Raw genomic sequence first — 25,138 nt, 5'->3', positions numbered from 1 at the left:
TGAGCTGCCAGAGTTGTTTATGCCCTTTCAATTTTTAATGTACCTATAAGATGTTTTGATGAGGGCATTTAATCCAAAGGGATTTGCATGGCATAATCATACTTCTGGTGATTCCAGCACAAAAGTGAGGGTAGGTCTTCAAAATATTGTGAGTGCTAACTTCCACTTCAGCATTAATAAGGAACATTAAGAACATCTCTGAAAAAATGTTCAGATTTTGTTGGCCAGACAGGATTTGGTTGCTTGTGGGATGATGGTCATTAAAAGTGGTGAAGTATCTGCTGTTGGGTAGCCTGAGGAGTGAGAAGTTGCTCACAGCTTGGGGATACCTGCTTTGCTAATTAGTTCATACACATTCAGCTCAGTCAATTTGCACTTCAGTCAAAAGGAAATATTTGACTAGAATTGACTTTCCCTGGCATTCTGGTACAGTGGGTGCTGTGGCTGTCTTCCCTAAAACCACAGGTGTAAGAACTTTGATTTAAATAAAAATAAAATGTAAATGATAATAGCAAGTTTGCACAGGATAGGAGTAGGTTCATGTATGTATAATTTGTAATACATTTAAAAATACGTAGTATGTATACATATATGTAATTAAATGTATAATTTGTACTGTGTATATTTTAAAATGTGTATGCAGGCTCCCTAAAGTTTTATCATTTTGTTATTTCAGAAGTCTCAATGTTTCATTGCATGTTCCTGTCAATACAGCAAAACTAGTAAAAAAAAAAAAAGATAAAAAAACAGGTCTGAGCCTTCTTGTGCCGAATATTCCATGTATGATGATGTGGTGGGCTGCTGGGGGACCTTGTATTAGCTGAATGTGGGGGTAAAGAAGTAAAATTTTATTTTTTTTTTTTTTTCCAACTGGAAGAGGTTAACCTGAAGCCTTAATATGAAAGCTCCTTGAGTTATCAGATTTGATTTCTGCTAAGCAAAAGAACCATAAATTTCCGCTTGGAGATAGAAGGAAATAACACAATTATTAATATTAATAACAATTATTTTCATGTCACAGAATTACAAAATAATTACAGAAATACAGCTGGTAGTATTTTGGTAAAAACATATAGATTATTTTATGTGAGCCCCGCCCTGGGAGCTCTCATGTGAGTAGGTGCAGCTCGAGGGAGGCTGGCAGAAGCAGACCTGGTGTATTTTTTAGAAGCCTTTGGTTAACAGCAGCCCTGTTTCAGCCACGTGCTTTTCTGGAAAACAGCCTTTTCTTAGAAAATTTTGAGCCAACTGGCATTTTAACTTCACTTCTGTAGCAGATAAGAATTTTTTTAGATCACAGGAGATAGTGTATCATGTGTTGGTGGCCTCCATCATAGTTTCTCAGTAAATCTCCTCTAATAGGTTTTGCAAAGCTTTAGTTATGATCCATTAGTGTAAAATGAGTTAATTTAACCTCAGGTATTTCTCAAATGATCATGTGAGCAGGATCTCTTATCCTGGACTCTCTTCCACTACATACCTTTCTCTGGTTCTTCAGGTAAAATAAAGTTACTCTGCTCTAACAAATGTACAGAGTTCACCTCTTAGTTTTTTCATTCCTTGTTTTCAAATCTAGCTGCTTATTTTCTGAACACTTAAACATAGAGAAGCCAAGTGATTTAATTCTGTCAGATGCATCCCTATCTAAAACCTCGTATTTCTTTTACTGATAATTTAATGTAGGTGCTGCTGGAAGAGTTTACTAGGTTGGTGAAAGCTGAAGGATTTCTGTAACAAAAAATACACCTTTTTTCAGCAAAAATGAGTACAAAAAGTTTTTTGGAACATTCCAGCAAAATAATTGCCTTACTGATGTAATTTAATTGAAAAGGAGCGTACAATCCCAGTAACCTTTAGGCAAAAATAAATAAAATCTACAAGTAAAGAGGTTTCCACATGCAAAACATAAAATTCTATGAGTGTAACTGATGCCTTGAAGAGCCTGAACAGCAGTTGTCAGAATTCTTTGAGAAAATGATTGCTCAGAGTTGTGAAACATGAAGAGAAGCACTTGTGGAGTCCCACCTAAACCCTGTAAACAGGGTTCTTCTGCAAGAGGTAAGCAGTTGCTGCAGAGCGTTACTACTTCTGTGATAGTTGATTCATCCCTTTGCTATGCAAATTTTAAGTATACAAGGATTCAGTACTTTTATTTAAGAAATATGCCTGCAGGCTGTATTGGTAGGCTTTAGGGAGATATCTGGTTTGGTGTGAAATAAATAGTTGTTCAAAGATCACATGAATTCGTGTCTTAGAAGATGAAAAGTGACGCTGTGAGCGTTTTGGGAGCACCCCCCTGTACCCAGCACGTGAGATCACCACTTGGTTTTGGTTTTTCAAAGAAACCTCACCAACCTCGTGTAAAATCACAGAGCAGCAATGTGTCACCTCAGAAATGCAAGAATTAGGGCTTGAATTTGAGGCGCCCCAAGCTCTTGGGGTAAATCCTCACTGGTCCTGGCTGAGGGAGTTGTTGCCTTTGCTCCAGCTTCTGTCTTCAGCCCATTTGAAGGCTCAAATATTAATGAAGGGATTTAAATGCCATATTTCAGGTTTATGTGCTAGTTGTAGGCATCCAAGTCTGCATATTTTGAGTAAAAAAGGAGGAAAGAAGAACAAACCTGAAAGAATTTGAGTGAGAGACAGCTTTGGTATTTACAGTTGGTGTTGAAGATTTTTATTGCTAAAGAAAGCAAAGCATTTATTTAAAAGCTATTTGTTGGCTAATATAAGCCACATTTTAAAACACAATTACAAAGTTATAACACAAATTTACTAAAAACTAGGTTGTAAACCAGCTATTTGATTCAGCCCAGCCTCTTTTTATTCTGTTACTGTCAAAAAATATTAATCAACTCCTCCCTAAAGTGTGAAATTCACTCTTGGTGCAGTTTTACTATCCTTCCTCTTACCCAGCATCATTTTTTCCTGCAGTAGTTTCTTTCCTACTGCAGAGGAACAGCATGTTTGGGAAATATTTATTTTTCTGTGAATAACTTTATCTTCATTTATATAACTGTAATGAGGACTTTAATACCTTAATGATTTAAACTAAAGAAATTAACTTTGTTGTTACTTTTTGGTATAGATGACTGCTACTTCTGACTTAAAGTGTAAATCAGCCTAGAAATGTAAATGCCTGAATTTGGTTGTTGTGTGCCTACTCAGGTAATGGCCACTGAAACTAAAATTTCTGATGCTTGTCTAAGTGAAAAAAGTCATTACAGTGATTTAAGGGTTGATGGAAATAAATTGCTGTTCAATTGCTGTTCTCTAGGTGAGGTGGCAGCAGCCCTTCCTCATGTGCCTCTTTATGTCTCCCTTTCCTACCTTCCCCAAATGTACTCCCTCATCTTAAATTTGTCATTTTTAATTCTGTCCTATTGTTTCCATTGAGAAGGATTAGTAAAGATAAATTTTAGCTTTCCTGGCATTAACTTTAGCTTATATCTGTCACACGTTTCCCAGCTAAACTAAATACTGCCTTTTTTTTTTTCTTATGCTGTCACACTTCATTAGAAAGAACCAGTCTTCCTAGAGCTTGGTACTGGGTTTTTAATGGGGAAAATCTGATTAATAGTTGTATATTTCCAGAATATTTGGATATACTTTTTTATTCTGCTAGCCTTTCTTGATTGTCAGTGGCCATGGGAACAGTGCAGAGCTGTGGACCCTCATGTCCAGTGTTGCTTGGGGAGGTACAGCTGCCAGCCCTAATGGTGACCTCACCTGGCTGCTGGGAACTTCCAGATAGTGTCAATTAGGAATGGAAGCAATTAAAATAATATCCTTGACACTGGTGAGGCCACATTTCAAATACTACGTTCAGTTTTGGGCCCCTCATGACAGGGACATTGAGGGGCTGGAGTGTGTCCAGAGAAAAGGAGTGGAGCTGGGGAAGAGTCTGGAGCACAGGTCTGAGGAGGACCAGCTGAGGGCCTCAGCCTGGACAAGAGTCATGAGTTGGTTGGACACACTTTTCACCAGCTTTTATTTAAAAAAAATTACTGACATGGAAACATCACTGAACAACATGAAGGAAACTTAACCTGTGTGTCCTGGCCAGTCAAGATCTGTGCTACTGCATTTTTCTGTTCCCAAAAAGGCAGTATGTTTATTTTTTGTAGAGAGGAAGAGCAGAAAATAGTATTTTATAGAAAAGCTGCCTGTCTGCATCGTGGCCTGTACATGTGTGAGAGCTGAAGTTTTCTCCTGGTGCTTTAGCTACAGATTTTTCCATAGCATTTGCATGCTCAATTTGCTTTCCTACCTTCTGATTTTTACCTGTTCTGACAAAGAGTACACAGATAATTGGTAAAATAGAAATTAGCACAGTGTTTAGGGCTGTTTTTTCTTTCTGAATTAGACAAAATTGCTACATATTTACATATTCAGGTTTTCTTAGGTACTGATTTCCTCCTGCGTGTAAGTAATGCTCTTAGCAGCGACAGCGCTTTGAACTGTCACTTCATCCCGCTTGAAGTTAATTACTCGAAAACTAGGGGGTTTTCTTTCGTTTTTAAAACTGTTTTCCTATCTCCCTCTGCTGAGGATGTCACTGTGAGGTAGGAATAACTGCAGCAAAGTGAGGAGCAGAGCAGTTGAGCCTTTGATCATGTGGAAATGTGAGCGTGCGTTGCAGTTTCCATCGGCTGCGCGAGGCTTACGCCGCCGTGTTCCCGGGGTCCCTGGCTTGGGGAAGATTTGGGAAGTCCTTAGCAGGCTCGGCAGTAAAACCCAAATATCCTCTCAAGCCAGAGTGCTTTAAGTCTTTGCTCAGACTGCTTAGTAGGCACAGAAGGAGGCAGATAATGTATTTTTAGCTTTCAAATTCAAAGGAACCTTTCAATTAAAGGAATTCTTGACAATTTTAAAAGCTGTGTTCTTGCTGTGTTTGTACCAGATGATGAGGGATGATTTTTATTTTCTTTTGGAGTGGAGGAGAACCTATCCTATTTAACTTCTATTGTGACAGCTGAAAGCATCAAGTGGGACTCCCTATATTTCTTGGTTTTGGCAGTTTCTGCAAAAGGATTAGAAAAACAGGCCTCTTATCCTGTGGTGTAGGACACTGAATATACCGGAATTTAGGTACCAGAAGGTTGCTTTCAAAATAATTGCGGAGGATGATCTGATTTTTGTGATTTAATGACTTGCTACATGCAATGTCGTACAGGTTGTGTGAGGATTTTTCCTGCTGTTGGGGGCAGTGAAACACAAAACTTGAAATAATTGTTTATATATATATATTTAAGATAAAATAAGTGTTACAGCTCAAGAGAGAACTCTATAGTTTGGAAGAACATGGGATCATAGGGCAATTCAGATTGGAACTGTTCTTTGGAGGCCACCTAGTCCAGCCTCCTGCTCAGGGCAGAGTTGGCCATGAGCCTGTGATATCCATATCCAAGAGTGTAATCATGGAATACTTGAGTATTGCATGATCTCTGGAGTGTCTCCATTTCATCTAGTGCAGTTTTCTAGTTCACGTTGAGGGATATGGTGCACAAGGCTGCATTTATGTTCTTTACATTTCAAAATGTGTCTTACAAAGGCTTTAGGTCTTTTTTTTCCTCAAGATTTAGATTCTGTGTGATCAAAATTCAGGCCTGTACAGAGTGAAGCAAGTATCTCCTTGGACCGTGTTCTGGGATTGTATGTAAAATAGAGAAGTATTTATTTTTTCCTTACTGCCAACAATGCCTTCCTTGCAGACATTTTTTTCTGTAAAGATTTGTAAGCCTAATAGTTACTATGAAATACTTGTAAGTGTCTCCATTCTGCAAAGAATTGAAAGAGGTCTTTTTTTTCTATTGGCATTTGAAAAGCAGAAAAAAAATGACTACAACAGAATTTTATTAATGAATGATTTACACTGGTTCCAGCTGTGACCATGTGATTAGTCCTTCACTGAGCAACAATGGGTATTTTCTTTCTGCTTTTATTTAATTTCCAGGAATGTGTCATCTGTTACGTTAACTGCTGCCAGTATACCCCATATAAACTGGTATTTTTTATTTCCCTGAAGCATAAGATGAATACCCACCCATATCCTTCTGGAACTAGAGTTTTAAATGAATTGGGAATTTTATTGACTATATCTGATTCAGCAAGCCAAAATCATAAAAGTTAAAATATTTATTAAATGCACTAGACTGTAAGATGCCTTGCTCCCTGGTAGTGCAAAAGATAGATATTTTCACTTTTAAAATTCTATCTTAATATTTTATTACAGCAATACAACGTGTTATAGAGGTGGACAAGCCTGCAGATTGAAATGTGGATAGTCCAGATTGTTCCTTTCCCTCGACCATATGGTGTAGTTCTAAAAGCCTTTTGTACGCTGTCTGTTCAGTTAATTGTAAACTCTGTCTTTAACGTACCTTAAAAATGAGATATATGTGAACTAAAAGTCAGCATATCCTCTGGTAAGTAAGGTTTGCTCAAATAAATCTAAATTCACAGTCCTGGTCTCCTGGTAGATTTTCTTTCTGGGTGAATTTGAAAATCTTTCACCGTTTCTTGGTAACGAATGCGAAGCCTGTGTGTGGAGAGACAGGTTTTTCCATTTCCTCCTCGGGAAGGGGGGGGAGATTTGAAGCTATAATGAACATTTCATAATATTTTTGCTTGGCAGACAGCTCTGCCAGTGGGTGATGTGCAGGAACATCGAAGATTTCTGACAGATGGATGGTAGGACTGCTAATACACCTACACACGCTCCGGCGTCTGATGTTCCCGGGGTTGCTCTGATGCCCAAGAACCTCGTGCTCGTGCTTTGGTCTGATGTTGCCCAGTGAGGGGCTTCAGCAGAGCAGAACCAAGCTTCACTCAATGTCTTCATATGTCACATAATTTATTATACTCCTCACAAAGCGTTTATTACGGAGACAAATGGGTTTTTAAGGCAATAAAGAGTTAAAAAATTAATTGTTAGAGAGTTTCAGAAGCAATTTTATCTTCTTTCACCATAACCTATTTGGGAAAAGGGACTGTTTAGAATGCAGATAGGGTTGATATATCAAAAGGGGAAAACACAGAAGAGTAGGAGTCTCACTGAAGCTAATGTGGGTTCCATCCTGGTTTTTAAGCATTGGAGAGTGTTTGCTCTGTGGCAGCTCCTGTGTGACTTTGGAGATAAAATCCACAAAAATTAAAAAAAAGGAAGAGCCAAAACATTAGGAATCAAGCAAGAAGTAAATGGCAGTAGTGGAGAGTGAGATAATTGTGCTGAGAGGCCTCTCATAATGAGACTTACTGATCTCTGCTGCATATCTTGAAGCTTTTGCAGAATTTCAGGTAGTTCTTTCAATCTGCTCAATTGACTGAATGCAGAGGGATTGGTAGCCTTAGTGGGTATTAAAAAGAAAAACGCACCGTTTTGTGTCTGCAGAGGTTAAATAACTCCAGACTTTTGTGCATGCAGCAATAGAGACAATTTTAGCAAGTCATCTCAAAATGGAAACAAATAGTTACCAATAACATCTTTATTTCTTTCTAGTAGCTTTATTTCTTTCTAGTATTTGTTCTGAAATAATGTAAAAATTGCGAATTTGAATAATATGCTGGTAATAAATAATATGTTGGTAACTAAACAGTAAAAAGCTGTTGTAAAATTTTAATTTTCCTTAAACTGCCTTTTCATGCTCTTAGACCTAGAGAATCACAGAATGATTTGGTTTGGAAGGGGCATCTCATTCCAACCCCCTGCCATGGGCAGGGACACCTTCCACTGTCCCAGGCTGCTCCCAGCCCTGTCCAGCCTGGCCTTGGACACTCCCAGGGATCCAGGGGCAGCCACAGCTTCTCTGTGCACCCTGTGCCAGGGGCTCCCCACACTCACAGCCAGGAATTCTTTTCCAACATCCCCTCCATCCCTGCCTTCTGTCCATGGGAGGCCATTCCCTGTGTCCTGTCCCTCCATCCCTTGCCCAAAGTCCCTCTCCAGCTCTCCTGGAGCCCCTTTAAGCACTGGAAGGGGCTCTGAGCTCTCTCCTGAGCCCTTTTCCTCCCAAGGCTGAACCGCCCCATCTCTCTCAGCCTGTCATGGTAAAATACTCTGTATAGCAGGTTCTTCTGAAAGGTCACCTTTGTGGGGTGATGAAAAGGGAGTAGATGGGGTTTGTGTGCTACAGAGACAGATCCTGCTCAGTGCAGTGTGGCTGGGGGATGCTGTATCCACTGCCCAGCAAATTCCATGAAACAAGTGGCATTTGGTGCTTTTCTGACTGTAGCATGAAATCAGTGGGAGCAAGAAAGTGTCTGTGGGCAGAGCTTCTGCATCTTGCAATTCAAGTAGTTCAGAAGCTTTAAATTGCAAGAAATCACATGTAATTCTTTAAAGAATCCAGCTGTAATTTTGAGAGCTGAAGGGGAAACATTGATTGCAGCCTCCATGTGATGAGAGCAAGTTCTCAGAGCCTGCAAGATGCTGCTTGCAGTGTATGTGAATAACAGAGCTGCCTATTTTTACTGTGCTACTGTGCAAGTGTAGGCTCACTTCATTAGAGCAAGCAGTACCAACAAGATGTGCTAACTTGTGTGGTTTCAAAAAAAATGGTCTAATTTAACTTTTCATGCTGATTCTAAAGTAAGAAATCAAGTCATAGAAAAATCATACGACTTCAAAACATTTAACTTTTTTTGTCAAAAATATTTATTATCAACTTGTATTTTAATACAAGTTTCTACAACTTCAGTTGTCTCTATGTCCATTCAGAAACATTTGTTGTGCCACCTTAGTTTACAAAACATCAGAGATGGCCACTTTATGGAGGACAGATTTGTTAAATTTGTGAAAATAGAGAAGTGAAACTGGAGATTTGATAAGGAAAATAAGGCAAGAGGACTGTGAAGCTTTTGCTCCTGAAGCAGAAGAAATGTTCAAACTGGAGATTTTCTAATGAGGAATATGGCAGAATGGGCAAAGAGAAGAGTGTTTGAGGTTGTGGATTGTCAGATGGTGGATGTGTTCATAGCCAGGTTGGAAGTTAGAATAGTTTGAGACAGGAGAAATTGATGTGTGACCCATCGAGGTAGTAGTTGATGTATTGTCTGTAAGTCATTCCTGTGTAGATTTTGTTGTATTGTTAAAAAAATCCAAAGAAGAAAAAAGATAATGTAGGACTAAGGAAAGGAAAGTACAATATGAAGTAATGAGAAAAGAAGCAAAGGGAATAGGGAAAAAATAGAAATTAAGAAATGTAAGTAAAAAGAGGAAATCAGGGATTCACTTATGAGAAACAATTCATATGGTTTCAAGGAGTTTGGACTTTTCTTTTGAAGATGGAATTCATCAGCTAACCAGATGAAGAGGATACAATTTTGTCTCATTTTCATAATGAAATAATGGAAATACAGTCTGGGTAAAAGATGTATTTCTCTGTATTTTCTTAGAAGGGATTATGCTAATGGTAAATTAACGCTGTTTTTCAGAATATTTTTCTCATATGTGGCAAAGAGTGGAGTAAAGTCCTGCTGGTTTGAAAGAATGTATATTGTGTTGTCTGGGAGTAGGGACATACAAGTCACTGCTTCTTTCTTTTTCTCTTGGTTTCACTGTAAAGCTACTGTTGGGAAATGATGCAAATCACAATTTTAAATTCAGGTTTTCTCATCTGTGAAGCAGTGATAACAATACCTACCTACCTCACAGGAGTGTTGTGAGGTTTAATTAATGTTTGTTAAGCTCTTCAGCATTTTTGTATAAAAGCAGATAAATGGAACCTCTTGTTGTTAATAATGGGAAAACCCCAGGCCAAGGTGTAGGATGATTTTGGGGTTGGAGGGAGGAGATAGAATAATTACAATTTGTTGTTTAAAGTGTATTTAGAACAATTGACAATGTTTGGTTAGAAATTACGTTATTAGTTCTGTGTAAGAATCCCAGCTTTTTCTTACAAATTGCTGTTAATTTGAGCTTGTACACAGATCTAGTGTTTTGTTTTATTTTAGAATCATAGAATGGTTTGGGTTGTGAGGGACTTTGATGTAGTTTCAAACCCCTGCCATGGACAGAGACACCTTCCAATATCCCAGGTTTTTCCAAGCCCCTTCAACCTGGCCATGGACACTTCCAGGCTTGGAGCACGTTAATAAAGGCTAGGACTCCTTTGGCTTTGCAAAGATGAATAAATCATCTGTATTTCATTTCTGCTTCCACTGTAAGGTAAATTCCTTATAGTCTGCCTATATATATATATATATACACAGAACCAAACCAAGTATTTCTGTCATCAAACACTGTGTCAAGGTTTCTAGGACTGAAGTGTAGTATTTAGAGGCTGTGGGCTTTGGAATAACAAGTCAGTAGGCAACACATGAAGTTCTGTGTATGCATGAATGTGTCTCTACAGTATAATTTAGACAACCCTGTAATATGGTCAGGAGGAAATTTTTGAGAAAATCATTGACAAAAGTAATTGAGTGAAATAGTGTTGAGTGATAAGAAAATCAGTGGGGGATTAACCTCGCTAAAGCTTGTTTCTGAAGCTTTTTTCCCTATTCAGATAGGATATAGTCAAAGTAACCATTCTAGTCACAGTCAAAGGAAACGCTGTGTGTATTTCCCAGCACGTTTCTTAGAATCCACTGTGCCTGTAGACTCCAACTTTACAAATGTAGTGGTGTGTCAGCAACATCCCAGGTGTCATTATAAATGCCAGCAGTATGTAAGTGGTATTTGTAAATAAGCTCTAACAAGTGAAATGGTCTGTGTTAGTCAACCATTCTGCACCTTGGATGCATTGAAGGCTGATGCTTGGTTGAGTAGCTAAACTAAATATCAAGTGGTGTTACGCAGCTTGAAAAGAAACTTGGCTCTAAAGAGAAAAAGCAGACTTTTTTCTAAGTCATTCTGTTAATGCCCAAGGAGATGTTTCCGTGAGTGTTAAGAAACCAACTGTCTATAGACTCTAGGAAAAATGGTTTATGGATCTCTCTTGCCCATGCTCATTCAGAGCTTCAATGGGGAGGCAGAGTGCTGCAGCTCTGAAGAGTAGCTTGAATCATCTTGCATGAATATTGCTCTCTCCAAGGATATTGGCATGCAAAACAGATTCTGTTCATCTTAGAGGATGCTGAATGCACCTCACACATGGCTTCATAACCACTTTGAGATGAACAGGCAGAGTTTGGATTAGGTTCTTGTCAGTGGAAGCAAGTGTGTGTGTGATCAATGCAGATAGGTGGAAATAATTCCCTTTTCTCAGAGCATTTGCTTGGTATTGCTTAATTTGGGTATTCTGTCTGTGGTTTTTTCCACAATGTATATTTTTTGAAGGGAACTTATTATTTTCTTTCCCCTTTTTCCTTCCTCATAATTATATTTTACCTTCAGTGGTCAAAGGGTGTGTCTTCCAGATTGTTTTTGCCTTAAATGTGGGGCTAAATCAGTTTCATAAGCACCTTCAAGTATCTATTGCTGACAAAGCTTTGTGGGATTAGTCTCTACATAAATGCTGATGGGAAGATGGGATCTGAAAATACTCAGAAAGATCTGCCTCATTCACTCTGTAGGAAGGCCCGTGTAACACCTATTGGCTTCAGATCCACTTAATCAAAGTGATTTTTGAAAATCACAGCATAAATAATTGAATATAGGTCTAATGTTATCTCCATCACCAAAGTACCTCCAAATCTCTAGTCTAACCTGACTCTCTTGTCAGTCTGGAGGCATTCACTATTATCCTATCCTTTCCAGCTCTCCTGGAGCCCCTTTAGCACCAGAAAGGGCTCTGAGCTCTCCCTGGAGCCTTCTCCTCTCTAGGTGAGCTCTCCCAGACTGGATCTAGAGCTGAGGGGCTCCAGCCCTCAAAGGATCCTCATGACCTCCTCTGGATCCTCTCCAACAGGTCCGTGTCCTTTGTACATGGAAAATAATCAGAAATCTGACTGCACATGTAACACTGTTGTGGGGTAACACTGCCTTGATTACAGAGGTATTTCCAAACTGTCCACCTGCTGTTCTCCAGGCCTCCAAGAGCTGTGTGTGGCTGCTGTGAATGCTTAACTGGGGGTATTGCCAAAAATTTCCCAGTGGCCAGAGTAGCTGCACAACCCTGGTGTCTTTAGTAGGGGTCAGAACAGATCTTTAACTTGCTGGCAAAGCCTGTGATTGTTGTGGCTTTGAAATGAAGAAGTGGGAATATTAAGCATGTGTGAGGTGTGAGTGGTTTCTTGCCTTGCCTTGTAATGGTATTTCTGGGATTTTTATCAGCAGTGTCAGCAAGAGCACTTACTAATAGCCAGCTAAACTTTAAATAGTTTGGATCTTCCAGTAATGACCTTAAAATAGTTCCTTCAGCTCTGAGCCCTGCAGTGAATGTGTTTTGTTCTCTGCTCCCCTGTAGTCATGGCCTTTATAAACCATACTTAATGTTCCTGAACTCCCAATCCTGGAAGTGTTCAAGGCCAGGCTGGGTGGGGTGTGGAGCAGTCTGCTCCAGTCTAAGGTGTCCTTGCCTGCAGGGCTGGAACAAGATAACCTCTAAGGTCTCTTTGAACTCAAACTATTCAGTGATTCTTAGCATTGTACCAGTGTGTGAGAGGAATGTGCCAGGTTCTGCAGCTTCTGTGGTGGTACAAGTGGAAGGACCTGATAAGTGACAGCATAATTTTGGTTTAGTTGAGCAGGATGTTTGATTTTGATAAGGGTTTTCAGGTTTTGAAGGAAAGTCTTATGAGTGTGGTTGGTTGCCCAAGCACAATAAATCATTTTAAGACTCTCTTTCTGGAAAGGTGCAGAAATGATTCCCAAGTGACCCTAAAGCTGAAATCTTAAGTGAGTTGTACTGATATATTCATGATTTATAATGAAGTCAAACTAAAAAAAAAAAATCCCCGTTTTTAATTCTTTTTGTTAAAGACTACAGTGCTGACTGTGGGTTATAGCCAGATTTTCTTATGTGCAATAAAAGCCAAGATTTTAAGGCCCAGGCTTTTTTGAGCATGATGATTTTAACGGCACTTTTCAGCCATCTGAGAAACTTCAAGGAAAAAATTTACATCTTGATGTCCTCTGTGAGTGTCCTTGCCTTGCTTTATCTGTAGCACTGTTAAAAAGGGCCACACTTGTTTCATGTCTGTTAGGGTCTCCCCCAGACATGAATATTTATTTGCTTTGCAGTATCTGTTTTGAAAACATCAGCTCAGAACCTAAACTTGTTTACAAAACAAGCAAAATAACCTTCCAAAACAGATTGTTTTGAGATGCTTGTGTATCGCTTTTATTCATGGAAAACAAATATTTCCTGCAATGCTCACCATTTCAATTGGCAGATGATACCAGACATGTTTATTTAACTCGTGTCAATGTTTTTCAGCTTTCTGCAATGTGTGTATCCATAGATACTTCCCAGTGGAGGAGGCAGACCCCTTAACTTTCTGATACTTGTGAAGTAAAATAAAATGTATGAATACGCTTCTCTTCGTTGCTTTAAGCCAATCCTTGAAGTATTTTGCAAGCTCTGCAGACAAGAGGATGGAAACAAGTGACTTAAGTCATTAAATGTGGTGTTCTTGGGTCAGCAGAGCTTCTGGGAAACACTTGCAGTGAGCTGTCAGAAAGCATTTTGGCCAGAATCTGGAGCCTTTAATATTTCTAGAGCCCTTTCAGAGGGCTTAGTCAAAGCCTGGTAGGGAAATTATTTACAGGAAACGGTGCTGCACCACTAAATCAAATTGGCAACTCCTATTGTGCTGGATTTATAAATTGATGTGAGTAACATGTCATCTGCACGTCAAGTTGGAAATAGGATATAAATATTGTTAACATGGAAAAATATGTTTAGTGCTGTATGAAGCCCTCATTCAGTATTGTGTGATGTTTGCAATTGACTCTGAGAGATTTTGAGGGCTTTTTAAAAGCCATAACGTGGTGCTGACTGCACAGAAGTTAATGAGAGGTATTTTTTTTCCCACAGCTTTATAGCATGAAGCCCTGGTTCCTCTCTCTCCTGAACTGAAAAGAGTTGGGCCCAAGTGAAAGACCAAAAAAGTGTTTCATCTGTTGAATTTTAGTATTTGATATTTAAAACTGAGGACTTTTTTTACAGGTGACATTTCAGCCTTGAAGTTACTTAGTGAATTCCAGGAGCATCATACCCACTCTGCTGTAGGGATCCAGTACTTAAATGCTGTGTCTTATAAACAAACAATAACCTGATCATTTATTCTCCTCCCTTGATGAAGGATTTCATAGATTGGCAAAATCCTCATGATTGTCCTTTTGTATTGCTTTAGTTGCAGGTCTTAAAGAGGAAAACATGGCAGGTGCATTTGGCTCCCCTTTCGAAGTCCATTTTCCATTATGGTTGAAGTAAATTTTGAAGTAATCTTAACTAACATGTTTTGTGAACTTTGCATCACAGAATGGGTTGGAGGAGATCTTAAAGCTCCTGTTCCCACCCGCTGCTGAGGGCAGGGACACCTTCCACTATCTCAGGTTGCCCCAAGCCCTGTTCAACCCGGCCTTGGACATTTCCAGAGATCCAGGGGCAGCCACAGCATCTCTGGGAACCTGTACCGGGTCCTCACCACCCTCACAGGGAAGAATTTTGTCCTCGTATTTCATCTAACCCAGCCCTCTCAGTGTGACTCCATTCCCTGTGTCCTGTCCTTCCATCCCTTCCCCAAAGTCCTTCTCCAGCTCTCCTGGAGCCCCCTTAGGCCCTGGAAGGGGTTCTGAGCTCTCCCTGGAGCCTTCTCCTCTCCAGATCCCCCAGCCTGGCTTTACCAAGCCCACACCTCTCTCATACCAAGGACCCCAGAGCTGAGTGCAGCTCTGCAGTTGGGCTCTCATGGGAGCAGAGGGGCAGAATCCCCTCCCTTGACCTGCTGCCCCCGTGGCTTTGGGTGCAGCTCAGGACAGAATTTGCTTTCTGGCCACTTGCCCTCAGAATTGCTCCTGTGTGTGGGACCCCTCCCTGATTTCACAGTTGAACTCGATTTGACAGTAGATCTCATTCCATCCTTTTTGTGGACTCAAGGTGTGACTGAAGATGCAGATCCTTTCATCACATATTTAAAGGGATACCTTCTGACTGCAAAGCAAATCTGGCTTGTGCCCACTCAAGTGTTGCTGCCAAACATCTCAGGCTACCAAGCCTAATGTTTAAATTAACTCTTGCAATTCCAGCTTTTGTACAAGAGCAGTTTAATTACTCAATCCCAAATTCTGTTGACACAAGAGTGATTTGATCTTCATTTAGCATTTTGCTACTTCAAATTTGCTGGGGAAAACAAATCAACTTTTTGATGTAGGGTGATTTTTATTACCTCACAGAGTGACTAATGATGGCTTCTAGCAAGTGCTTTGTCTTTTAATCAATCAACTAATATGAACTGTGGACTGTGACTTTCAAATAAATTAGTTAAGATATTTGTGACTTTTTAAAAATGAATACATATGCTCTTTAAACTGGCCATGAATGCACATTGTAATTCTTACCTTCTGTACAGAAACTGGTCTGAAGCTCAGAGCATGTGGAGCACATTTCTCATCATATTCCTAATAAATCGGAGGAATTTCAAAATGCCAGCCCATTATTATCAGACTGGGACTTTTTCTATAATAGGGAACTAGCAACTAATATGTCTCCTGTCAAGTTTAAAAATAGTGCTACGTCTCCCATTACCACACCTATTAGTTCCCTCTCCTCTCGGAGATACTCTAAATCAAGGATCCTTAATCTGTTTAAACCTAATGTAAGTCTTCAGCATCATCAGTGCTATTAAATTTATAGTTGTAGGTGCAGTACTGGAAATGTTGAGTCCTGTAAACTGTGTTGATCCTTCATGTGCTGTAAACACACTGCAAGTAAGTTGGATAAAGCCAGCATATCATTTAACAACTATAGCAGTCTCTGTTAAAATCAGTTTTCATTTTTCCAGGCTTCTGAATTACATGGCAAATGGGAGCTTATAATTAACTGTTAAATCAGAATAACTAATTTCTCTCAGATCCAATTGCAAACCTGGCATACTCTCATATGAGATTGTACTCTCATATTAGAGCTGTATTTTTTTATTTTACCTTGTTTAAAAAATCCTGTTGTTGATGGAAGAGCTCCTCAAAATAATGTAAAACTTTTTGTGACAATAATTATTTAGTATCTTCTGCTCTGCAACATACTCATGTAAACTTCTGTAAATCTGTTTGGACCATTAAAGGGCAGAGACAGAGGAATAAACTCTGTGGAAGAGTTAATTGGGTTTGCTGGTGATGGGTGATGGTTGCTGTAGTTGTTTCCCTGGAAGAGCATGGCCCTGGTTCTCCATTACACCTTTTCTTTTTCCCTTCTATCTTGCCTTTCATTGGAAGAAATTTTTATCCTAACTAAATATTAACAATGCCTAATTTGCCTTTGTTAATCTGAATTTTTGAAAACAGTTTACAGAGCACTGAGTATCCCTCATATACCCAGTCCTGAGTAGTATTTAGTCCCATGTATACAATTTAGGAGGTCAATTAGACACAAAGAAACCAAGTTTAACATTGTGGTTGCCTTTCCCAGTGTACTGAGGATCATGCACATCAGTCAGGGAAATTTCCCTGGAAATGTATCTTCAGAGTGCTGTGCTCCAGGGGGGGATGGAGGCTTCCCCACCGAGGTAGCACTGACTGTTGTGGTTTTGAGTTAACCATAAATGTGATGCACAGATGTCTTTCTCCACTGGAAAAAAAGGATAAATTGCAATAATTTATTCAGTATAGATTAGGATCTTCAAAGATGTTGATTGAGGATGGCTAGAAGTATAGATGCAAAGTATTTATGACAGTCTCAGACTGTGTTAAAGAAGAAGGTGAAAAGAAAATTCTAGGGATTTTTTTTTTTGCTTTTCTGTAGCTGGTAAAAAAACAAGTTTAATTTACAACAGAAAATTATGAAGGTCATAAGTGCCTTTGCCTAGATAAAATAGTAAAACAATTTAAATTCTGGGTTTTAAAATGCATACACTGCATATGCATTAACAACTTTTTCCTAAGGATTTATAGCAATATTGTTAACTTAGCATTCACAGGGTAATGTGCAGATTTTACAGCACGTTACTTTCTAAATGCATAAACTCCAAAAGGAGCATTTCCTGTCTCTTCTGTCAGGGTATCTCTTGAATTGATAGCCATGGGACATCTTAAAACTCGAGCTTCCAACTCCTACTGTTCCATCTTAGGTTGAAAACACAGATGTAAGAACTGAACCTGGCAGACCTCACACTTTGCTTAAGAGCAAACCAGTTCTTTAAAAAAAAAATATTGTTTGCAATTCTGATTGCATCATAGAATCACAGGATGGTTTGGGTTGGAAGGGAACTTAAATCTCACCCAATGCCACCCCCTGCCATGGGCGAGGTCACCTTCCACTATCCCAGCCTGGCCTTGGACACTTCCAGGGATACAGGAGCAGCCACAGCTTCTGTGGGCAACTTGTGCCAGGGCCTTTCCACCATCACAGGGAAGAATTTCCTCCTGATTTTCAATCTAAACCTACCTTCCTTCAGTCCAAAGCCATTCTCCTTGTTCTGTCACTGCAGGACCTTGTATGTGTAGATCATTAGCACAGTAAAAACGAGACGTGGTATTTTAGTGAAACCCAAGCAGGCCGGGCACTCCGTGCAGGTTTCATTCCTTGCTGCCTCCAGGTAATGGTAGATTTTGGCATTCTGTAGGTGTTGGCAACTCTCAGGTTGTGTGTATGGACCAGACTGTGGTTTATAGGTGTCACCCATAAATTAATGTTACTGCTGCTCAGCCGTCCAAATACAGGTGAGCGATTTTGGTTTACCACTTTCTCAAAAGAAGTGGAGGATTTCTTGCTTTTTCCAGTTGATTATATCAAAGATAAATTGTCCTTCTCGCTTATGCAGTTCAGTAATGACAAACCTCAGAAGCGGTACTTTTGGGTGATCTAAATACAAGTTAAATTTTGGTCAGACCTTCAGATGGGATTGTGTTTAAAGTACAGCTTTGGGGTTTTGGTGAGTCACTGTCATGAGTGGGAGGGCAGTGCAGGCTCTTTCAGTCTCTCTGTGTGTATTTACAGCACATCCCCACTTCAGGTAGGGATGGGAGGGAGAAGGGGCAGAGGAGGAAAGGTAAAAAACGCTCAACAGTCCATTGGAAAATCACATTTTATCGCAATGTGGAACACAGGAATTTTTTGCCTGTATCAACCATCGCAGCAATTTCATGTGGAACCACCAAAGGCTGAACTGTGCTGATGTCCACAGGTCGTACCTGGTGGGTTTTGCAGTGGGTTGAGTTACAGACGCTGACCCACGTGTGCTCAGATACAGCCGCGGAATAAATTTCTCATACGTGTGGGACTGCGACGGTTACAACAATCATTACTGAAACCATATACCTTATTTCCTGTAACTAATAGCAGAGCTCTACCTGTGGAATATATTAACAATTATTCCTTTGGGTTTGGATGGTTGCTCAGCTGTTTTGTTGGACAGATATTTAGACATGGTCTGTAATTTATGTTGTCTGAGTACGTCAATGAACAGAGCTAATTATGGCTTCCTGATGTGAGCTGTGCTGATGTTTGTGAAACCACACTTCTGCATGTAAGACAGAGTGAACGTGTGTTCTTTAATAAATTGTGGAAAATGATGGGTTTTCTCTGCCTAGGTTGGTTAACAAAAATACCTAAGTTGGCGCTCACCTAGAGTTTTAAAAAGAAGCCTTGATTTTTGTGACTGATTGAACAGTTAATTCTTCCGTGCCTTTAAAGTAAATTTTTATTTATTACTCTGTAGAGTACTCAGACTTCCTTTTAAAAGGAAACGATTGGTTCAAACAGCAGTGGCCCTTTCAAAAACTCCATCACTTGCCATGTTTCAGTGTGGGGTAAAACTGCAGCAAGTGACAAAAGTCCTGGCTGAATGTCACTGTGAGCTGCTGGCTTTGAGACAGCACCTAATTACCCACCTACACTTCTCAGTACTTCAGTATACCTCTGTATTAGTCACGTCATTTTGACACTGTTACCACTTGGAAGGATTTTTTTTTTTCAGATGTGTAATGTGTATCCTGAGGAATGTGCTGCTCTGTATGGTAAAGACAGAGTAGGAAATTTTCAAAGGAAAGGATCCTGCAGCCGTGTGGATGGGGTTGAGCTGTTGGAGGAACACCCAGGATTGCTGGCTCCAGAGAGGAAATACTGTAATGAGAAAGGGGAAGCAGTTCTGTTTTTCTAATATTTGTTGTTTTCTTTGAAATGGGGAAAAGAATACCTGGAGTGATTTATATTTAATTGAGGATTGCATTCCATCAGATACGGTGAATGTTCTCAGGCCATTTATCAGCTGTGTCTTTTGGAGACCTCTGAGGAGTTTATGGTACATATTTACCTTAACTTGGCTGGGTCAAGGGAAATAAAGCAAAAATAATAGCTGTTATTTTTGTATGTGAACAAAACTGGAAGTCATGTGGGTGAAATATGAGCCAAACGACCGTGTCCTACCTCCTCTGTGTCTTTCTAAGTACAAGAAATTATTAGTTATATATAATATAATTTCCTTAGCATTATCAGTGTATCTTTTAAAAACAGAAGATTTATTGACTCTAGTTGCTTCATCTTAGTCAAGCCCTGAAGTGAATGTGACATTTATTGTACTGCCATTATCCTTTAGTAGTATCTTATGTAGGTAGCATCTTATTAAAAAATAAAAAAAAAGAAACGCACACCCAACGAACAACAAAAAAGAATAAAATAAATCATATATGGGTTCTTAAATAGCATTATAAACTTTTTTCTAAGTTGAATTTGGTGTATATTGCTGGTAATGTACAGAAACACACAACAGAATCCTACAAGTGTTAGTGAGGATTTTAATAAGCAGTACCTACATTTTTTGGGGCGAGTGAGTTTTGCAAAGAAACCTTTGAGCTTTAGGTCGTCTCTGAAAAAAAATGTGCCATTGCTGATTGTCACCCTCACGGGCTGCTGCCACGGGGTCTGTGAGTGTGATTGTGAAGAATTACATATCAAGAGCTATCTTAACACCCACTCCACGACACATCCACGATTCCAACCCAGTTTCCCAATGTGAATAGCCAAAGGGGGTTTATTGTATGGCAATACTGGTGTAATATTTGTATCGTGCAGTTTCACTAATAGATGGAAAGGTAGGTAAATGCAGAATAATTAACTAAATGTCAGGGTCTTTAGGCAGGAGGAAACACGAGGACTGAGCAATCTCTTACTGTCAGCACGTACAGTCATTCTCTGTTCCCGTGAGGGACGTACAGTGAAAACTGGTGCAAAATAAAACCAAAGAGCACCGTGTGGGTTCAGCTAAACCTGGTGATAAAACCAGTTTCAGAACTAGTCTGGTGAAGTGTGATTTGATCAGATGCTTCATGAACAAATTGCTTTATTACTGATACTGCTAATGATTTGTAAATTAGTTGCAAGCCTCCCCGAGTGACTGACTCAGTGGCATTTACCAACTTTTCACATACCCCTGTTTTTAGGGGCTGAATTTATAAAACGCTTCCCTTTAGTCCCTTGAGTTAACTTTTCGGTGGCATTTGATGACAAGCATAGCGTGATTAATTACAAATTGTTCTTTAGGTGAATAGTGCAGATTCTAAACCACAGCTTGTGTTTTTATAGCAGTTATTACCCTGCAGGCTCCAAAAGGGCTTTGGAGGAGAGAGTATGATTTTGGTTACATCATTGTAAATTCAGAAAACGTCAGTGATCTCAAAAGTGTGATTTTTTTGAAATTAGGTCAGTGGAAAAGAGATCAGAAACTGCTTTGCTACCTGAAAAGAAGCAGGCTCCAAAATGGAGTGAAGTATCTCCTTCCAGATGGCTTTTCCTTTTGATTTCACAAAGAACATATTTGTTAAAACAAGTAATTTATTTGAAATATTATGGAGGAGTGAATAATGGAGCAAATGATAACCCGAATCCAGGCTGGATTAAGGCAAAAAAGTTGGAGTGTGGAATGTTTTTTGTCTTGCTGGTTGTTCTGTAATGACCCAGGAGCTCGACATCACCATTTCATCTGGCACCATGGTGGGCCAACAACAAAAAAACACCTAAAGGTTTCTTATGTTTTGTTTCCCAATTAAATTGATTCAGTGTTTGGGGTTTTGTTGCTGGTTAACTGATCTTTTGATAGCTACAGTGCGCTTAAAAGGCTTTTTGTTTGTTTTCTGCCCTCTGATTGCAGAGTACATAATATTTTTAACTTGATCCTGAATCAACTGAATTTCTCACCTATGGTAGAGATGATGATTAAGATTTTGAGGAGAGTATGTAGTTCTCTGTTGAATTCTCACTTCTTGTCACCAGAGGTTTTGGTAAGATCAGGATTGCTGTCTGAAACCACCAGAAATTGCAGGACAAGAAATGGGTGTAAGGTCTTGCAATGCAGGTCTCAAACACAAGTCCTGAGTAACTGCGTTTCGCAGGGAGTCCAATGTTCTTAGGGTTGAGAGGCAAACCAGGAGAGAAGTGTTTGTGGATGGTGAACACCTTTCAGGGTTTTGCTTTCAGCTTTTGTGTGTGGTGGCTTTGCTCGAAGCATGTGAAAAGCAGCTTTTGAGTACCCCAAGGGTGTGACTCATGAGGGCGATGAGCAATAGTCACCGGGTTTTCATCTGTCCCCTCGCTTTGGGCAGCACGTTCTGCATCCTGTTTGTCAGCAGCTCTGTGGCTTTTTGTCTCAGAGCTTCCTTGAGCCTCCTCTAGTGTTCTCTTCCACCCACTTTGGAGTATTCAGAAGAATTAAGATGGTTTACATCTCCTGTTATTGCTGGGGTTGTCATGGTGTCCTGGGGGATGCCCCATCTGCATCTCCCCAAGCTGCTCTCTGCCTTTTCAGTCTCTTATCCAAATCACTGTGACTGGCAACTGTTCTGGCTGAAGTGTGTTTGAATTGCTCTTTAATTTTCTCTGCCACTAGGAAAAGTAGGGAAACCTGTGTAAGAATGAATAATCTACATCCGAAGTTATGGAATAATTGACCTTATTAGGGAGTTAGTGGATAAAGTAAAGCTGTTTTTAAATATCCAGTTGAAAACAAACCCATGAACTCTAACTGCAGTGTGCTCCTAAGTCTTGCACGTTTTCATTCATTTAAAATTTACAGACAGTATCTTTTAAAGGTCAAAATAAAAAATAATCTAGTCATCATAATTGCTAAGTAGCCTTTTCTGAAGTAAACTCATTAATATAATATTAAGGATTATATTACAAGGCCTTGCAGGATATTTCTTCTTCCAATATAATTTTCTTAAGTAATAACAATGATAATAATGATAATAATAATAAAGATATGTTTCTAAAGTAAAATACTTCTCTATTTTCATTTTCAGATTTCGGACAGTTCTGAAGTATTTGGAAAATGAGTGTCCTTCTCATTGAACCCTTTTATGGTGGCTCTCACAAGCAGCTGATGGATCTTCTCCAGGAAGAGCTACAAGAAGATTGTGTCCTCTGCACACTCCCAGCCAAGAAGTGGCATTGGAAGGCACGGACTTCTGCTCTTTATTTCATGCAAACAGTGCCAACAAGTTCTAATTACAGGTAACCAAGGGACTGAATAATTTCTAAGCTCAAATTACACAGATGCCTTCAAACAGGTCTTTTGAACCTACTGGTTGTTTGTATGCAAGGGTATAATTAGGGACTTGCAGTGGACAGCACAGTTTTTTTTTCCTTGGGATATAACTGAGGAATTATATGTTTGATCTAGAATTTCCTAGACTGTTTTGTCTTGTGTCTCCAGTCCATAAGGGATTCTCAGTATCTGGGTACCTGATGTCTATACGTGTATGTGTATCTCTTATTTGAAACTTATCATGTGAGCTCAGTCATTCTGAAAGGTTTAAACTGTGCTTCACATATTAGGCTGAGAGATGGCACAGATGTGAACACTGCAAGCTTCCTCACGTGCCCTCCCATGTATCATTAGCAAGTCTGATTTATCAATGCCCTTCCTGCTCAGGCTGACCTGAAGGATTAAGGGGGCAGTTTTATCTTAATGATGGTCCAGTTCAGTAACGTGCCAGCAGCTGTGGGTGTCAATTATACATTTATGTAAGTGGCAAATTTCCATCAGCTAGAACCTGGGCTGATAAAAACAGGCGATTTAGGTCAAGATAGCTATCACATAGTGAGAATCAGCCCCTCCACAGCCAAGCTGTCTCTAAACCCAGCAGTTTTGCTTGGCCTACCTGATCAGATGAGATGTGGCGAGGTGATTGTCTGGAGCAGTGAGATAGAACTTTGCTCACAGCATGCAGAACATTGCGTGGGGTTCGTGCACAGGGTTCTTTTAGCACAAGCAGCTGCAGAATGGACTCCAGGAGGACTCTGAGCACACCTAGGTGATGTGCCAATGAGTCACAGTTCAGAACTGAGTCTGTTTTTTTTTTTTACTGTGAGCAAGAAGTTGCTTCCTGAGGAAGGAATATCAATTTTCAAGAGTAGTTTTGTGCTGTAGAAGGCTGCATTTGCTCGGTGTTACCTAGCACAATGTCCAGGCCATCTTGAAACACAAATTGTGTAAATGTGCACCTTTCCTGTGCCTGCTTTTGGCTCCCATTTAAAATAATCTCCCACCCCAAGCCAAATGTTATAATTCATTTTCCCCATTTTGTCTTGTGCGAGGCATTTAGCGTTGGTTTCCTCTTGCTTTCTTTTTGCAACAGTTTTGTTTTGGAGGAGTGTACATGACAAACTGTTATGTAAATTTGTCTTGTATCACAACCACATCCTCCAACGCATCACAATGTTATCTGTGTTCCTTCAAGGTCAGCAGCCCAAGCTGTCCAGCACTAACTGTATTAAACTAATCAGACATCACTCATAGACATACACTTCATTAGTTTAACTTACAGTTACATTGACCTAAGATAACTTAACTCCAATTTGTCAAGTAACCCACATCTTGGGGAAAGGGGGAGGGAGTGCTGACAAAAAAAAAACAAACCAACCCAACAAAAAAAAGCAAAATCCCACAAAAAACCCAACAACCCTACAAAAAACCCTCAACCCAGCAGCCTGAAAACTCACTTGAAGTTAATAAACTTGCAATCTGTCATAGACTTATGTGCAAATACAACCTTTACTGACAGCAAATAAATCTGATCTAACCAGTGGAGCATCTTAAGGAGAGGAAAGCGTTTTCTTTGCTGGTGCTGTTCGGGTTGGAGCAGAGGGAATTAAACAGTCAAAGGTGACAAAGGTTCGCTAAAATAGAATTTGTACCTTGTCCTCGCAGGCAGCATAAAATTTTAGGATCGAGGGCTGATATGGCTGATGAGGAAAACTGATTAGAGGTACCTTCTACTTTACTTGCACATTTTTAATATTTGTTTTGTAATTGAATGTTTTGATTATTTTATACAATTGAAAGTATAAATGTATCAGATTCAACCTAGTAAGGATGACTAGTCTCCTATTAGAAAACACATTGATTAAAATTAATTTTAATTCTGTTGTTTCTAAGCTTTCTAATAAACCCTGAAGATCAGCTTCCCAGGTAATAGTTTGTAAAGACAAAATTCCATTGCAAACTGGCAATACTGCATGTTTGTAATTGCACGTTTAAATATTTCAACCTTCTTGTGAGGTCGTGTGAAATACCAAATTTGCATTACTTATAATATTGACATTATTTACAGAAAAAAACCCTTTATTTTTGAAGTGCTTTCCATAAATGTGACATTTCATAAATACCTTGTTTTTATTTGTATGTTTAGCAATGCATAAAGGTCATGGATATTTCAAGTGGAAACACTTGTGATAATGGAACTGCCTTACTAAATCTTTATGTTCAAATTGTACCTTGTTTCAAGATCTGGGTGTGAGTGAGAAGTAATACTGATGCTGTTAAGTCTGATGTTAGATACATTTTAGAGAAGTAGTGTAGGTATGTTTTAAAGGACTTAGACTTCTGTCCATATAAGCTGATTTTTGGGAGCAGGAAGGTTTTTTAGTTTAAATGTAACGCTCAGCGAGTTAAGGAATAGTCTTAAAAAGTGCTTTTGAAACAGAGGATGCAGTGCAGAGCTGTAGATGTTAAATTCAGATGCTCTGCAGTGAGCAGAGATTTTCTGTGATGAACTTGCTAATTGTTTTATCAGAGAACAGTCGTGTCCTCCCTTGAGCAC

At 39.4% G+C, this 25,138-nt stretch overlaps 1 protein-coding gene across 15 annotated transcripts in view; it reads left to right on the top strand.

Moving 5' to 3' along the window:
* Positions 1-25,138, top strand: part of GTDC1 (glycosyltransferase like domain containing 1) — a 200,071-nt gene that overhangs the window by 29,568 nt on the left and 145,365 nt on the right. For 14 of the 15 annotated variants that reach the window (XR_010080849.1, XR_010080850.1, XM_063401009.1 and 11 more), the window contains one exon: positions 22,337-22,547. Coding sequence is in view for 12 of the 15 variants with exons in the window: in XM_063401009.1 (XP_063257079.1) it covers positions 22,366-22,547 (182 nt within the window). In the remaining 3 variants the exon portion in view is untranslated. Of the gene's footprint in view, positions 1-22,336; positions 22,548-24,246; positions 24,305-25,138 lie in introns of those variants that run through there. The other variant, XM_063401016.1, reaches the window with a different exon arrangement.

This window comes from Prinia subflava, chromosome 6, assembly GCF_021018805.1.
Source record: "Prinia subflava isolate CZ2003 ecotype Zambia chromosome 6, Cam_Psub_1.2, whole genome shotgun sequence".
In the NCBI taxonomy this organism is placed as follows: Eukaryota; Metazoa; Chordata; class Aves; order Passeriformes; family Cisticolidae; genus Prinia; species Prinia subflava.
This window is presented reverse-complemented; position numbering and strand designations above follow the sequence as displayed.